Source organism: Sinocyclocheilus grahami, unplaced genomic scaffold (genome assembly GCF_001515645.1).
Source record: "Sinocyclocheilus grahami isolate Dianchi unplaced genomic scaffold, SAMN03320097.WGS_v1.1 scaffold543.1, whole genome shotgun sequence".
Taxonomy (NCBI): Eukaryota; Metazoa; Chordata; class Actinopteri; order Cypriniformes; family Cyprinidae; genus Sinocyclocheilus; species Sinocyclocheilus grahami.
Window position 1 is genome coordinate 835,973 of NW_015505722.1, and position 18,139 is coordinate 854,111.

Genomic DNA, 18,139 nt, shown 5'->3' on the forward strand with positions numbered 1-18,139 from the left:
GGCTCTGCCCTTCGAAGGGAGTAGGGCATAGGTTATTTGTTACTGTGATATTTTTTAATTATTTATATTAATATTTAATAGAAATAACAATATCAGTATTTAATATCAATTATATTTGTTTTTAAAAAATAATCAGAAAATATTTCTTACAATAATGGGAAATAAATAATGAAAAAATAAAGTTATCATACAAAATGACAAAACATATTTTATTAAAATCATGCTTGCCATGCAACAAACAAATATAAATCATCAATAATCATTGCATTCCCACAACTCAGAAGAAAAAAACAAACAACAGTAAAAGGTCATATTTGTAACAAAAATATTATCTTTATCTATGGCTTGTAATCCAGTTATATTTTGTTGTGCTTGATTTTATGAGGTTATTAAACTTGATAAACTAAAAAATATTGTCATTAAAGATCACTTGGCTGTAATTCATAAAAGGTCAGAATGTGTGTAGTGTAACTTTAATAGCTTATTGCTCAGAATTTAGCAATGGATTGCTCATAGTATAATTCAATTTCCAAACAACTAACACAGAGATTTAATAAACAGACTTCATTATCAATTCTGGAATTTGAAATATTTGCATTAGTCAGTCTGAATGCTAGCATTAACATGGGATTCCCTTCAAAAAGTGCAAGAAGATTTCATAATCTTCAGTTGCTTTTATGACACTGATGCTAGTTACCGTTAGCAGTTTGTCCATTGTGCTCCCGTGATGCTAACAGCAGCAGTAACTATGATATTCTAGTGAAAACGAAACATGATACATTTGCATAAGAGGTATTAGCGATACTTTTGATAAATGGTGGCTTTCTCCTCTGTTCTTATGGCTTCATATCATGAATAAATACTGTAAAATAATAAAGCTAACTCAAGTGTTTGCAATTTTGGTTGTCTACCTTATATCAGTTTCTGTATACTCCAAACATATCAATGCACAGCTACATATGAGATGTAACAAAAATAAATGTTTCACATGACTATATAAAATAACCTTTCACACTAACTGCATTTTCACAGGGGTCCCTTTTCAAAACAGTAAAGGATCGGTCGCATTAACTGTTGCTCAGCAAAATTTCGCAGTCGTTTCAATCTAAATCTGCACAATCTGGAATATGTGTGAATTGGCCGTGTTGACCAACAGAAACCTGCTTAGTTTGAAAGTGAGTTCTGTGTGAGCGGTGCCTCATTCTGCACTATTGACAGTAGACAATGGACCTTTTCTAAAAAGTCCTAAACAGTAATGCTACATGTGTTACATGACAGGAAGTGATGCGCACACAGAGAGGGTGATCAGTTGTGGAGTGTTTCTCTCATTTTGCTGGTGATCTTGTCTCGTAGCTCACAGTGTCTGATCAGATCTCTGACCTCCAGAGGAAGTGAACTGCTCCACACCGTCAGAACTGAATCCTCAGCTGGGACTATTACAAACACATTTGAAGGGCTCATATCATGCAGAAGCAAATGTTCCTTGTTCTTTGAGATAAAATGATCTTCATGCAAAGAATGAGCTGTATGATTCTAAGGGTCAGAGGAAGAGTATCTTTGCCACACAATTTGATACTAAAATTACAAGTGGACTTCAGAAAAAAAGATAATTAGAATAATGAAAATGAAATGAAATAAAATAAAATAGATGTTATAACGTCTTTGAAATTCAATCTATATGTATCTATAATGTTCTTACCTTGCGTTTTGGTTTGGTCTTGTGGCATTCGTTGCCGTCCACCCAATACTAGAATAACATTATTTCGGTTTAGTGTGTCTGCAAAAGAATATAAACAAAATTAAGCAATAAATATTTCTGTATGTAGCGAGTTAAAACAATTGTAACTCAATGTAATACAAACAAAACCCACAAAACTTTATATATCCCTTGTGAAAAAGAAGTCCACTTTAGCATACTTAAAAAAATAAAATAAAAAAACTTTTTACAAAAAAATATACTTAAAAATAATAATTATGTGAATGACACTTAATTGCATGTTAATTGCAATTAAATGAAAATATATTATAGTGTACATTTATATCAAATGTATGGAAGCCCGTTTCCGACACTGAATCAAAAAATAAAAAAAGGTTATTGTGACTTTTTATCTCACAATTCTGATATAAACTCGCAATTCTGAGAAAATAAGTCACAATTTCAAGATTTAAATGAGTAATTCTGAGAAAAAAGTCAGAGTTGTGAGTTTATATCTTGCAGTTCTGACTTTATTTCTCAGAATTGTGAATTTATGTCTCACAATTATGACTTTAAAACTAGCAATTGCGAGTTTATATCTCGCAATTCTGAGAAAAAAGTCAGAATTTCGAGAAAAAAAATAATGAGATAAAAAGTCGCAATTACCTTTTCTATTTTTTATTCAGTGGCGGAAACGGCCTTCCATATAAATGCAATTAGCTGAACTTTAGAATGCTTTTTGACCCACAGTAGGACTTGTTTTTTTAATATAGCCATCTTAAACATACGTTATTTTCATTTCTATCGAAACAATTTAGTACATTTAAAATATTTTAAATGTAATATTGAATATCACACTGCCGTTCAAATTATAATCAAGTATTTTACATGTGCTTAAGTATGTTAGTCAACACATCAACATAAGTGTACTTCTTTCTTCAAAGCACAACAGAGGATTATTAAAACATAATTATTTAAAATGTACTGGTAAAAAGTAACATTTTTCATTTGACGAGTGTGTTAAGAAACATAGCCATGAACGTGTATATTCATAGTCATGACATAGTCTTTTTTTTTTTTTCCCAAGAGATGCCAAACTATTTACCAACTAATCCTAAGTAAGATCCTATTACATTTTTTTGTGTAATTAGATTAAAGAGAGACAGGAAACAGGAAGTGTACCTAACAGCACAGAGCCCATGCAGCGTAAGGAGTGGCAGTGAGGGCTGATGGTCTGAAGTAACTGACAGCTGGAGACTTCCACCAACAGGATGTGTCCTGCTTTGGTCCCAATCCACAGAGTACCACTGTGCTGGACCAACAGAGCTTTAACAATCACCGAAGATGGCACCATTTGTCTAGACTGGTCCTCACTCTGGGCTTTGGGCTTTTTGGTGGAACTTAATCTGTTGTGGACACATAAATCGAAACGGGTTTGGAAGTTAGGGTCAACATGTGGTCAACCGATACTTAGTATTGTCTGAAATGTGAAGATTCTCTGATTTCATAAAACATACCAAGTACAAAAAATTGAGGAACTGCTGCTTCCAAATTATTAAAACTTAATCTTGCCACAGATGTGACATTTCATACAGAATGTTCATTGTCATTTCAGTCAAACTCCCATACCAACTGAACTTCAGATGTGTTTCACATGATCAGTGTCACTGCATGTTGACATGAGGCAAATCCGAGACCTTTCATGAAGTCTGGTGGACATCTGACATAATCGGATGGTTATTTTCCGAACCAACAACATTTAAAGTTTTGTTTTAGCACAATGGTTGATTGACAGGCAAGTCAGGGGTCTTTGATTGATCTCCAGGACACACCAGATTAGTGTTAACACTACACATGTGTTTCTGACTTCAGATGTAGAGTGAGTAATCCTGCCACAAAACATTTTGGACACTACTTGTATTTAGTGCTGACAACTTGTAATCGGACAATCAGAAATGGATGTTAAAAACAGGTGTAAATGGGTCAAAAGTGTTTGAGTGAGTTGTTCATGTGTGCCACTTCACCTGAGTAACTGTGCGCAGTCAATGAGGTTCACCATCCTCTCAGTCTTCTTATCCCAGACCTCCACAGTGTGGCCGCCCCTTTTACTTACATACACATGTTTGTCCACCGCTAACTGTGATATACAAGGATCACTGCTGATTTGACCATGTTGCCTAAAAAAACAAATAAACATGCTTAAGAACTGAACATCCCCAAGAAATTCTTTGTAAAAGGCTGTTTAACAGACATGCAAAGCACATTTTCTATGTGAAAATTATCCATCCTGGTCTTACTAATCTTGTCTTCTGCCTTTGACATGGTGAATCACCAGAATCTCCAGTCTACTCTCTCTGATCTGAACATCACTGAACATCGCATTCCTGAGTATTACTTCATGGGCAAATTACAATCACCAAGCCACTGGGGGTGCCTCAGGTTTCTGTGTTTGGCCCCTTACTATTCTTAATTTATACAATCTCACTAGGCCCAATCATAAAGGACATGGCTTTTCTAATCTGTGCAGTTATTAGAAAATTATTAGAGTTATTTTAGTGCCAAGTACACTACATGATTGACCACAAATATTTAGATAGACACCCACTTCTAATTGTCAAGTATAGCTATTTCAGATAGACACATTACTAGTATGTACATAAAATCAAGCATATGACCATGCAATCACATTAGACAAACATTTTTAGAAGAATGGTGAATGGTGCTTTTCTGTTGTGACATGTGTCCAAAGTGAGTTTGGCATGGAGAAACCTGACGAGTCTGCACAAAGACCACACCTGAACCTGAACATGTTTGGGAATTTGAAATCCAAATGGGTGCCATGTCCCTAAGGGCTCTGAAAATGGGAATGGGAGCAAATTCTTACATGTTTTACCGTAGAACCGTTGGGAGGGCCAACATCCTCTTAACACCCATTGTTTACTTTTGGTACTTAAGTATTTTAAAAAGCAAGTACTTCTGTACTTTTACTTAAGTAAAAATCTGTCTTTACAACTTTTACTTGTAATGGAGTAATGTTTGACCAGCAGTATCTGTACTTTCACTCAAGTAATGGAGTTGAGTACTTTGTCCGCCTCTGCCCATTGTTTTGTTGAAATGAAACAAGCACATTTTGGACCGGTATTTTTGGTGTCCACATACCTTTGGCAATGTAGTGTACGGTATACATCAGGGTCAGATATTCCCTTTTGCATTAAGGGGCAATATTTGAATTTATTTCCAGGAACTTTTTATTTTTGTAAGGGCAATTTTTATATTCACTCTATTACATGTATCTGTACTGTATTTTATGTTAAATACTTAAACGTAACCAATTACTTTATTCAATCAGAACACTAAAGTGTTACCAATAAAACATTTTTTCCAAAAAAATAAAAAATCTGACATGGCATTTATGTTTATTTACACAGATTACTTTTGCATAATGTGTCAAAATATGACAAAAATCATTAAAAGTCGGTTATTGCTCTTGATATTGTTTTAATGATTATTAATGTTGATTAATTAAATACAAAATTGTTTTTGTGTGTGGGGAAACAGCACATCATAGTTTGGCTACACAGACACAATCAATGAAGCTGTATCTGTACTTCTTTGGTTTATGATGAGACAATTCAGAAGAGTGAAGAATTAAAGGGGTCATATGATGTTGCTAAAAATAACATTATTTGGTGTATTTGGTGTAATAAAATGTGTTTATGTGGTTTAAGGTTCAAAAAACACATTCTTTTCCACATCCCGTACATTATTGTTTCTCCTCTATGCCCCGCCTTTCTGAAACGCGTCGATTTTTACAAAACTCATCGGTCTGAAAAGCGAGGTGTGCTCTGATTGGCCAGCTATCCAGTGCGTTGTGATTGGCCGAATACCTCAAGTGTGTGACGGAAATGTTACGCCCCTTACCATACTGTGATGCCCTGTCAGGCCGGATGGGAAACATAAAACCATGTCTGCATTTGTGATCGGAGAAACGACAAACAACAAGCGCTACTCTACACTGCTCAAAACTCGCGTTTGAATCATCAGTGGCAAATTCTTTAAATATGAAAAACGTACTTACAGTCTGTGAGTCAGAACAGCCGGCATTGTAGTCACACGCGGCGGCGGCCTAGAGTGAGGAACAGCCGGCGGGCTGAGTGAGAGGAGGCCGGTGAGCTTAAGAACGGCTTAAGGCAACCACATGTGGCGACCCCGGGCTGGACTCCGCTTCGTACACGGTGAAAGCCGATCCGGCAATCCACCGCGCAAAGTTGATGTATTTCCTCAGCGACCAGCACGGATCAGCTCCAGGCATGACGAAGCGGATATCGTCCTCTTTTGGAAGGCCAAACAAAGTAGTTTCGCTTTCACAACGAAACACACAGCACCTTCACGACATGGCGGCAGCGGCAACAATACTACAGCGAGACTAAAAGTTACGCCTTCTTTCTTTGCATGAACATTTGGGCGGCAAATCTTCCCACATCGTGATGTAGACATGTGGGGGCATGTTAGAACGAGCCGTTTTAGGTAGGCGTGGCTGACTCTTAAATTTTATAAAGAATATCTCTTTGGATTTGAGACTTTAGTCTAAGAGAAAGGAAAAATTGAAATCGCATCATATGACCCCTTTAAGTTAGTGAACAAAACTTTTCCATTTTCAGTGGATTTATTCATTACTGGTGACTAATCTAAACACCACTATTTGGCCATTGCATTCATAAGTTCAACAGAAATGTATGTTGGTTATAATGTTCAATGCCACAAAGAACATGTAAAAAGAAATTGCGAGCAGATCTAAATGTAATGCTGCACTCAACACTTTCCATTCATTTTCACACTTCACTTACATCTCGAAAGTGTAATAGTGTTAACATTTGTGTTAAGCATTCTAGCAACAAGGCTGAGAGGCAGGAAGAGATATGTGTTAATTTTGTGGAGTCATCCTGATGAATCCACAATATAAGCTCAGGTCTGAAGGACAGGTAGATGTTCATGTGCACAGATAAGAAAAGCCATGTCCTTTGAGACTGTATAACTAAGGATAGTATGGGGCCAAACATAGAACCCTGAGGCACCCCAAGTATATTTAATTGTGCAGGGGCATTTTTTGCCCCCGATCTTGAATTTGTCAAGATAAGACCCCTGTTAATTTTATGACCCTGTATAGAGTATATTTATCTTTAGCAGAAAAAGTAAGTCAAAAATTAAGCTGTTCTCCACAAGAATACCTGAACCTAATGGTCATTTGTTTTACACTGACAGATGTAGTTATGCTTGTCTTTAGCAGGGTTAGCATTACTCACGGGAACAGCTGTTTGGGTTTGGTGTCTATGCTTCTATTGATGTCATATCCCACTGTGAGCGAGATCACCCTGCTGCCACAGGCCGCCCACAGTCCTCTGCGCTCCTGAGGGTGACTGGACGGACCGAGACACATCAGAGGAGTGTTCACATCACCAACCTGCAGCGTTTTCACTGGACCACCATTCTTCACCTACAGTCATAAAACATCAGATATGTCAGGCGTCTGACATAGCTTGCAGCATGCTAGAACTACAGTTAAAAAGTTTGGGGTGGGTAAGATTTTTTAAAATATATTTATGAAAGCAGTCTCTTATGATCACCTAGGCTGTATTTATTTGATCAAAATTACAGTAAAATGGAAAAATAAAGAATAATCGGTTATCGGTATCGGCCAAAATTTTCATATCGGTACATCCCTAATATTATTATAATGTTAAAAAAAACAGCATTTATTTGAAATAGCAAAAATAAAATAGAAACAGGAGTCTTTATAAATTTACTGTCACTTTCAATTAGTTGAATGCATCCTTTTTAAATAAAAAAACATTAATTTCTTTCCAAACAAATCTTACTGATCCCACATTTTTGAACGGTAGTGTATGCAATCAATTATAGCGCTAAACAATTATAGTTCAGAATTCATTGTCAATTTAAAAAAAGCATTCTCAGATGATTCTCCAGTAAATCTTGGACTATTTCAAAGTTCAATTGTATTGTACTGTGCATATTGAAATAATTATTAAAATGATAAATAATGATTAAAAAAAACAATACCTTCATGGCTGAATCTTCATAAATGACCAATGATCCATCTGCTGTCCCGACCAAAAGGTAATTCTTTAAGTATCTGAAAAATTTAAACATCATTCTCTCATCTAAACGTAGATCATCCAAGAAGCCATTGAACTTTTTATTTAAAAAATGTAGATGTAATCACCTGAGATGAAGGTCAGTGTGAAAGTAGAGTGATGTCACAGAGTCCTTCACACTCTTCAGACAGTGCAGAACCTCTGCTTTTATTGTGTCCACGATGAAGAGTGAACCTGACTGTGTACCAGCGACTAACCAGTCACTGCATGACCCCGGAGCTCTGATGATCACCATGCAGAGGACTGGACTGCTGTCAATCTCCTAAAAGAGGGTGGGAACACTGTTAACTGGACTGTTAAATATACAGCAGTCAACGAGTTAATTCTTCAAGGATTGTGGGTGAACTGGTTGGCATGTAACTGAAAACTATTATATGCTGAACACTGAAATGAGGATCATATAATCATATTTGTTTAGATGAAATAGCATTTAACAAGAAAACAGTGTATATATACAGTAAAACTCATACCTGGCTCAAGCTTCCCCCTGTCTCCAGATCCAGTGATGTCACACAGCCTAATTTCTGGCTGCAACTGCCACCTCCAATCCACACACGGGTATTTTTACCTCCGTCTGCACCTCCGCTGGCACCGGAGACAGTGAAACACTCGCCAGGCAAACTCATCGATGTCAGCTCTCGCATCAGACAAAGCATCTCTACAGAATTCAGACGATCAAACACCTAGAACATACACAGAGATATTTATTTACTCAAATGTTTTCACAGAAGTTCAGAAGTGATTCTTTCTAAGATGTAATAAGTTTATAAGAATCAGTTACAATCAGTTGTAATCAGTCTAACCTTAGCAGACGTAGGCCTGTCCAGTGGGTTTTCTCTCAAACAGTCCCTCATCAAAGACTCAAACCCTGGCCATGGAGAACATCCGTAATTTTTAACTGGATCTATATAGTGGAGAGAGTCATATATATTATTATATATATATATATATAAAAAACAATCTAAATAAATGGAATAAAATATCAATAATATACATTCATAAATGATTATTTTTTAAATCTTACAATTAAATTGATACGTGTAATTAATATAATAATATTCTATAATATTAAACAATATATACCAAAAGTGACAGTAATAATATATATATTTCAAATAAATGCTTTCCTTTTGAACTTTCTATTCATCAGAATCCTGGAAAAAAGTATTACCGGTTTCCTCAAAAATATTAAGGTTTTCAACTGTGATAATAATCAGAAATGTTTCTTAAAGCAGCAAATCAGTATATTAGAATGATTTCTGAAAGATCATCTGACACTGAAGACTGGAGTAATGACGCTGAAAATTCAGCACTGCATCACAGGAATAAATTATATCTTTTAAATATATTAAAATATAAAATGTTTATTTTAAATATTTTTTCCAATTTTACTAATTATACATACAGTATTTTTGATTAAATAAACACAGCCTTGGTGAACATAAGAGGCTTCTTTGAGAAAAATAAATACAATCTTACAGACCCCAAACTTTTGAATGGTACAGTAGTGTATGTATAAACATTAGTGCTATCAATCGATATAAAAAATTTTTTTTAAAAAACTAATTAATCACACATTTCTTTCTGACATTGCGATTAATCCCACCTAACATTAAAGTTTTTAAAAATACTTTTACATTGCAATAATTTCACAATCAATCTTCAAATTAATGTACAAACAACATAAAGACAGTATATTTTTAATATTTGTATAATGGCATCTTTTTTATGACTGAAGGCAAGTATCCCTGATACTAATACTGATATCTCTATGAAATTTTTTTTTCCTAACATTTAACCATTGACTATAGCCATTCAACATTACAGCATAATTGAGAGCTATCAATTTGAACATTTATTAGACTACTTAAAATAACTTCTAATTTATGTGAACTTTAAACAATCTTCACATAAACCCATTATAATAAATGTCATATTTAGCTACAAGTGCCCTTCAGCAAGTAGGAAATACACAGAAATTTAAATTGAAGTTATCAAACACTAAATTATAAATTAAATATAGATGAATCCTATTTTTTCTTTTGTTGTTTGATAAACAGACATCACAGCAGCTGGTTATTAGTTTTTTTTGGCTGCTATTACTTTAAGAGCTGCTGCTGCTGAACATGACACAGATCTGACACGCATCTCTTTACCTTTTCTGACCCACCTCAGCACTTAAAGTCTCTACTGATGAGCTGACGAGTTGAATCGGGTGTGTTAGATGAGGGAAACAGTGCTGCTGCTCCAGGACAGTTTGAAAACCACTGCATTTCAGAGACATGTCCTTAAATGTGACTCATATATAACAAATACTTACATGCACGTAGTTTTAAGGCAGCTTTAAGGCAGCTTTAATTGCCTTTTTGGTAACTTCATGACTTAACTGATGACATAACCACAACACTACATGTTCGTCGTTTCTTTCACACTTTGATATGAAATGATACAGGCTACAGCGAGTGCCGCCGCATTTGTGCGTGCAATACAACGAGCACGCGGTATGAGCGCAGTTGCTTTTCCACGCTCGTTTGACTCGCGCCTGGTGCTGAGGTGAAGTTGGAACGCGTGACTGAAAAGTAGGGCTGTGCAAAAAATCGAATGCGATTTTCATGCGCATCTCGTCAGTAAAACTGCTTCTGTGATTAGTAGTAAATCTCCAGCATGTGCTTTCAGATGGAGCGGCATTTACTACACAGAGCCGTAGTTCACTGACAAGCTACGCAAAATCGCAGGCGATTCATTGCCGATTATGAACGCGATTTTTGCGTAGCTTGTGTAGTAAATGCCGCTCCATCTGAAAGCACATGCTGGAGATTTACTACTAATCTCTCCCGTTTTATGTGGTCATAAAGACGTTCTGTGTCTAAATAAATGCAATTCTTGTCAAGAAAAAAAAAAGAGACCGAAGCAGCAGTAGTGAGTGAGGTGGCCAAACCTAGCTCCGCCCCTGCGTTAATTGAGCTAATTTTGACAGCACTAATAAACATCAAAATAAACAAAAGAAGCATGTTACCTGGTAGTTTACCCTGCACAGCCACCTCATCAAACTCACTGGGAAACTTCATTCCATCAGATATACGCTCGCCGTAGGTCAAAAGGTCATACAGCAGCAGACCAAACGAATATACATCTGCCTGGACGTTATAGATGACATTACCTCGGGCGACCTCCGGGGCTCTAAAACCTGTGTGTGGAAGACACAATATTAAAATACATAAAGTAAAAATCATCTGTTTCATAGAGGATTATGGGAAAGTTAGAGGTACCTGGTGTTCCTTCTGAGCTGCGGACTCCCATACTGCAGCAGTACTGCGCTATGCCAAAGTCTGTGATTTTAGCGATGACCTCAGCATCCGTCTTCAGGTTAAACAACAGAACGTTGTGTGGCTTCAGATCTCGGTAAATAATCATAGAAGAGTGCAAATATCTGCTTGAATACAAAACATGTTGTAGATGCTGTCCTAAAGCTTAAACCTGTATTGAACCTAGCATGTTTATTTAAATGTGATTTCTTTAAAGCTTTTGTGTGTTGTGTAGGTAGCGTACCCACCTGAGACCATCCGCCACATGCAGTGCTATCCTGTGCTGTAGTTTGCGGCTGAGACTGCTATTTTCACGCTCAAAAAGCGAGTCCAGAGAGCCATATGGGGCGAGTTCCATCACAAGAATGTGTGGGTTACAACCGGCAGCCAAAAGCCCCACCAGACTGAGGTGACACAGTCTGCCAAGAACCGCCAGTTCCTGGAGACAAAGAATTTTAAGGCAAATACACAAATCATGTACTAACGCTGGTACTTGGACACCACTTGCTCATGTCCTAACCAAGTGAAAGACTTGCCGGGGTTATTTTTCTATTGCATAACTCACCTGTCGTTCCAGCCGATGAACATAAAGTGTAGATGCATGTTTATTGAAAATCTTAACAGCAACTTCCTCATTCTTGTACACAGCTTTATATACGGAGCCAAAGCCTCCATCTCCTTCAGTAAAAAAATACTGTTAGTTTAGACTTGCATTACTTTGTTGACATTCACTGTCAGTAACATATGTGAGATAAGATGTAACAATTTATTAATGCACTAACCCAACATATACTCCATTGAGAGCTCCATCTCCAGTTGCTCTGGATCCAGTATGATGCTGGATGGCTGGTCACACAGTACCAGGTCTGGAGAGATCTGAGAGATGGGCAGAGTACAGCTGGGGTCCTCTGGGTTCACCAGCAAACCATCTTACAGACAAGCAACCAGTCAGTACACTACAGGTTTTGCACCATTTTTATACACCAGGTTATCAAGAAAGGAGTTATATTTCTGAATGTGAACAGAATGGATAGAGACCTGCATTGATTTTGGAGAGAAGTTCTTCCAGCAGCATCTTTTGGCAGTTTTTTCCATCACTGAAGCTGTACACAGCCCATTTCTTAAGCAGTGTCTCTCCGGTGCCATGGACATCAGTGGCGAGGAGGCCTGGAAACCATTCCTCCAGCAGAGAGTCAATGTGATCCACCACCTGTCCAAACAACACACAACCTACACACAGGACAGGCAATGTTATCAACATGTCATCAACACAATGCCATCAAAAAGAACATTATAACCACCACATCATCTTCAACAAAGCATTATCATCACATTCACATCAGCATCACCACCACCAGGACATCACACTGCCACTATAACAATCATCTGTCCATCACCACAATCATCATTACTATCATCAATTCAAATGTATCACAATCATCACCACCACATTCATCATTACTATCACTGAATCAAATGAATCACTATCACCATCACATCACAACATCATCACAAACTCTGCTCCATGTGAAAGCCTGCACGTGATGGAGATTTACCACTGATTACAGAATGGCTTTACTGACAAGATGCGCATTAAATATCGCATGCGATGTATCGTGCAGCCCTAACAAACACTATCACAATCATCATTACTATCATTGAATCAAATGCATCACTAACCACCATCACTATCACAACACAACAATCATAATCACCACAATCCTCATTAATATCACTGAATCAATGAATCACTATTGTCATAACTACCACCATCACATCACATTAATCATCATCACTGACACTATCACAATCATCACCGCCACAATCATCATTACTATCACTGAATCAAATGCATCACTATCACCATCAGTATCATCATCACATCACATTATCAACATCACCAACACTATCACAATCACAATCATCATAACTATCATTGAATCAAATGCATCACTATCACCATCATAATCATCACATCACAATCATCATTACTATCACTGAATCAAATGCATCACTATCACTATCATCATCATAATCATCACATCACATTATCAACATCACCAACACTATCACAGTCACAATCATCATAACTATCATTGAATCAAATGCATCACTATCACCATCACTGTCATCATCATAATAATCACATCACATTATCAACATCACCAACACTATCACAATCATCATTACATCACTGAATCAAATGCATCACTATCACCATCATAATCATCACATCACAATCATCATTACTATCACTGAATCAAATGCATCACTATCACTATCATCATCATAATCATCACATCACATTATCAACATCACCAACACTATCACAATCATCATTACCATCACTGAATCAAATGCATCACTATCACCATCACTGTCATCATCATAATCATCACATCACATTATCAACATCAACACTATCATAATCATCATTACCAGAGGCGTGCCCCCTCAGATTTTTGAGCCAATTGGATTTTGAATGCAGCTTCCAAAAGACAAAATATAACCGATTAATATTTTCTATATTTAATACAATCACACCGTGTGATTGGAACGTTCAGTGCGTCATATCATCAGCTGCGAAATTCAAATCTGCGTTCGCTGCATAACACACGATGCTGTTGAGCTTATGAATGCAATGACCAATCAGAGGCGTTCAGATGAGTCATTGCTAAAATTACTGTTTTCTTCACTCGCTCACTGACTGAATACCTCTTTCTGGCTAATTCTCTCGTCAGAAACAACGAAGTGCAAATGTGTGTACGAATCTGTAAGATATTAATTTCATAGTGTAAACAGTGCTTGAATGGGAGTGCTTGAACTAGACTGTCAGTGAAAATGTTCTTTGATAATGTAAATGTTATTTGCTCTCTTTCTGCACAATGAAAGTGTTATGATTAGTAGCCTAACTTGCAATGTTTTTATTCACATTAACTTTCAATGTTAAATTCACATTAAATATTAAGTCAGTCGTATTAAAAATATGTTATGGCATGACACCCATATCTGTTAATTAATTAAACAGACAGGTTTTTATGCATAGTTAATAGACTACATTATTAGGTTACTTTGACCATCGCCCACTATAGATCAACATAATTTATAAAGGTGAGAATAAAGATATTTCATGATATAGTAAATGCGTTTGGGAATGTTTCGAATAAACAGGAAAAAATAAATAAAACATGTGCTGTTGTGGCTGCTGTGTGTCACATGACGACCCCCCCCCCCAACTCGTGCCCCCTCAAAAAAATAATGAGTGCATGACGCCCCTGATCATTACTATCACTGAACCAAATACATCACTATCACCATGACTATCATTATCATAATCACCACATCACATTATCAACATTAGGGCTGGGACGATAAATCGATGCAGAATCGATTTCGAGCTTAGATTTTAACAGCAGATGGCGCTCTAATCTAGTTTTTATCCACACACTCAAATGCTCATGAAGAAGAGTGCTAAAGAGCGCTTGTGCATTCGGCTGAGCCATGTAACGTTAATTTCACCTCAGCTCAGAATACTTTTATGACGCGAGATTAATGTAAACAGCCCACTGTGAACACCCTTGTAATTCACTTCAAACTTTTCGAATTTTATGAATGATTATTTTAGGTTCAAATGTGTGTACGGATTTGGAAACAAGCAGAGTACTGCTGTTCCCTTTCGATTCGGTCACTCTACATTGCTATGGGGAATTACCCTTTCCTCCAAATACTACTGAAGCCTTATTGAATCCCGCCAGTGAAACTGGCCAATGGCGTTCAAGCGCACAAAATACGAGGGGCTCCCACTCTATATTAAGCAACGCTTGTACGTCATCTATTCAGAATCTTTTTCTTCAGCCAACCTTCTACGAGAAGCAAGAAGACTATCAACAAGACTACTCACCGTGATCTACACGCTACAGCGGACACGCCTTCTCTTCCCCTGCTGTGTTCCGGTGAGCTTCCGAAACAAGGATGACTCGCGATTGCCTCTCCTGCGCAGTGACAATCGAACTCTCTGATGGCCACAAGTCGTGCGTCTTCTGCCTGGGTTGCGCCCACGCAGAGGCGGCACTTGGGTGGTCGGACTGCTTCAGAATCTTTTTCTTCAGCCAACCTTCTACGAGAAGCAAGAAGCCTATCAACAAGACTACTCAACGTGATCTACACACTGCAGCGGACACGCCTTCTCTTCCCCTGCTGTGTTCTTGTGAGCTTCGGAAAGAAGTATGATGGATGAAGGATGCCTCTCCTGCTCAGAGCCAATCGAACTCTCTGATGGCCACAAGTCGTGCGTCTTCTGCCTGGGTTGCGCCCACGCAGAGGCGGCACTTGGGTGGTCGGACTGCCCCCACTGCGGAGATATGAGCCTCCGGACTCTCAAGCTCCGTGTGGCCATCGTCCAAGGTGATGAACTCGCCCAACTAGCCCTGCCTAGCCCTCTTCCTCTGCAGCCTCTTTCGAGTCAAGGAGGAAAGTGCCGCGAGCTTCTGATGCAGATCTGTCAGGGTCAGGTGACGAGCCCACGCGGGCTCAGTGCCCACGCGCTCCTCACCCCCCTGCTGCAGGTCCCCTTCCAGTGCGCTCCATGACCGCTGTTCTCCACCCCTCCCCCATCGCTCAAGATGTGGTGTCCTTCGGTGCCATGGAGGGCGCTGAAGAGGAGGATGATGCCATTTCTGTGGCAGCGTCTGCGAGAGAGGAGTGGTCTAACAGCCCGCTGGATGACACTGCACCCCACGGCAGCAATGTGGGGGACCACCATCATAATGATGTCGAGCTACTTAGCGTCCTGTCCAAGGCAGTTGAAGAGCTTGGTTTGGAGTGGGTGCCTCCTGCCGAGCTGGCCAGAAGCCGTCTGGACGAGTGGTACCTCCAGTCAGATCACGGCCAAAAGGACACCCCGCGGAGGCCCGGCCCCTTCTTCCCCGAGGTGCACGATGAGATAACAAAGTCGTGGAACGCACCACTCACCAGTCGAGTGCACAACCCGGGATTCTCCCTCCTGTCTTCTGTGGACGGCGCTGACCAAGTGGGGTATGTTAAACTCCCCCCCGTGGAAGAAGCCGTCGCTGCCAATCTCTGTCCTTCAGCCGCGGCAAACTGGAGAGTGGCTCCTCCTCAGCCCAGCACGCGGAAAGACCACACGCCTCTTCTGCTTCATGTTCAGCGAGAACATGAGCTGGCGGTGAGACCAAGACAGCCTTGGCCAAAGCGCCGTCAGGGCTCGAAACGCCACAGACCCCACCCTGCCAGAGACGGCAGGCCACCGGCACCGGAATCAAAGCCGCGTTCCTGATGCTGTCTCTTGGAGGAGGAAATCTGCACGCAGCGCCAAAGACGAGCCACTGAAAAAGTCTGCTCGCTCTGCTGTGTGTCTTCACCACGCCCCCTGCCTGTTGCGGCCGCAAGAGCAATTGTCATGTTTGTGTTTTGACTGTTCCGATATATAAAGTCGAAAAACATACAATACTCACCTCAATATCAAAGCAATTCTCCTCCTCTCACTCCACTCTCCCCCATCACTCACTCTCACACTCGTGTGGTATTAAACTCCCCGCCCCCCAATGGCGAGTTATCCCTCACAGTGTGCAGTCCGCCTCGCACGCTGTCACAGTTCACGCGTGGCAGGCACTGCCAGGGGTATCAGAGTGGGCTATGAAATCAATAAAGAATGGCTACATGCTTCAGTTCTTCCGCAGACTGCCCCGTTTCAACAGTGTGTTAATGTTCACTGTACGGGAGTGGAATGCCTCAGCCTCAACCGCCTCGCAAAACGTGCTGTAGAGACAGTGCCCCTAGCAGACCATGAGAGTGACTTCTACATTTGCTATTTTCTGGTACCAAAGTCAGCAGATTCCACACAATCTTGGACCTGAGACCGCTGAATCTCGCGCTTTCGAAGCACTCGTTCAAAATGATTACTCTGAGACAAATTCTCTCAATCAGACCGAGAGATTGGTTTATCTCTGTGGATTTAAAGGATGCTTATTTCCACATTCAGGTAGCCACTCGCCACAGACGTTTCCTGAGATTTACATTCGAGGGGATAGCGTACCAATTCACGGTCCTATCTTTCGGTTTATCCCTGGCCCCTCGTACATTTACGAAATGCATTGATGCATCTCTCTCCTCTGAAGCAGAGTGGAACGTGCATCCTGAACTATCTCGACGATTGGCTAGTCTTAGCCAAATCAGAGAGCGCACTGCTCACCGACAAGCTTAGACTCCTCGCTCATCTTCAGAGCTTAGAGCTGACTGTGAATATGCAAAAGAGCATGCAGGTACCGAGCAAGAACATCTCCTTGTTAGGAGTGGAGCTGAATTCAATCAATATGCGAGCGTGTCTGTCGGAGGAGCGCTCACAAAAACTGATCAGCTCTCTCGCAGTCTTCGAGTTAGGGCACTCTCCCCCGCTGAAATGCTTTCAGAGGACGCTCGGCCAGAGTGTGCAAACTAGGGCTCCTACATATGCGACCGCTTCAGCTTAGGGCTGTAGTACTCGAGTCCGGTCTCGGACTTGTCTCGGACTTGGTCATTGGACTCGCCAAATGTTCTCGTTGGTCTCGACCGAGTCCAGCAATATGCTTTTTTTCTCCTTCAAAACAAAACCACATTTGCATGTCGCGCCTGAAAACGCGTGGAAAACGCTAGGTGCGCCGCTTTCTCCTTCTTTCCAAAGCACTCTGTAGCCTGCGCTCTATGCTTGCGCTCCCGTGGCGTCTGCTGTTGCTAAGCAACGATGACCTGCGCTCTCCATGAAGACGCGGAAATTTCAGCAAAGGATAAATGGATTTGCAGCACTAAAAATCCCTTGAGGTAGCTCTGCTAATAAATTTTTTTTTTTTTTAAATGGCTATCCTTGTACAGCTATGATCAGCTGTTTCTCCGTCTTGGCTTAGCTTTCAATTTTGTTACGGGAAAGGATGAAGCTGATTGGTTGATTCTTGTCACATGACCCACGGTGC

General features: G+C 39.7%; 1 protein-coding gene across 1 annotated transcript in view; it reads right to left on the minus strand.

The window, feature by feature from the left end:
• Positions 1–437: 437 nt before the first annotated feature.
• lrrk2 (leucine-rich repeat kinase 2) overlaps positions 438–18,139 on the minus strand; it is a 54,155-nt gene continuing 36,453 nt past the window's right edge. The window contains exons 33-47 of the mRNA XM_016238547.1: positions 12,213–12,404; positions 11,957–12,103; positions 11,740–11,852; positions 11,423–11,613; positions 11,139–11,299; positions 10,886–11,056; positions 8,673–8,773; positions 8,340–8,552; positions 7,938–8,131; positions 7,775–7,847; positions 7,000–7,190; positions 3,721–3,873; positions 2,879–3,102; positions 1,700–1,777; positions 438–1,433 (exon numbers count right to left, since the gene is read on the minus strand). Of these exons, the coding sequence (XP_016094033.1) occupies positions 1,306–1,433; positions 1,700–1,777; positions 2,879–3,102; positions 3,721–3,873; positions 7,000–7,190; positions 7,775–7,847; positions 7,938–8,131; positions 8,340–8,552; positions 8,673–8,773; positions 10,886–11,056; positions 11,139–11,299; positions 11,423–11,613; positions 11,740–11,852; positions 11,957–12,103; positions 12,213–12,404 (2,330 nt within the window). The 3' untranslated portion in view covers positions 438–1,305. The remainder of the gene's footprint in view (positions 1,434–1,699; positions 1,778–2,878; positions 3,103–3,720; positions 3,874–6,999; positions 7,191–7,774; positions 7,848–7,937; positions 8,132–8,339; positions 8,553–8,672; positions 8,774–10,885; positions 11,057–11,138; positions 11,300–11,422; positions 11,614–11,739; positions 11,853–11,956; positions 12,104–12,212; positions 12,405–18,139) is intronic.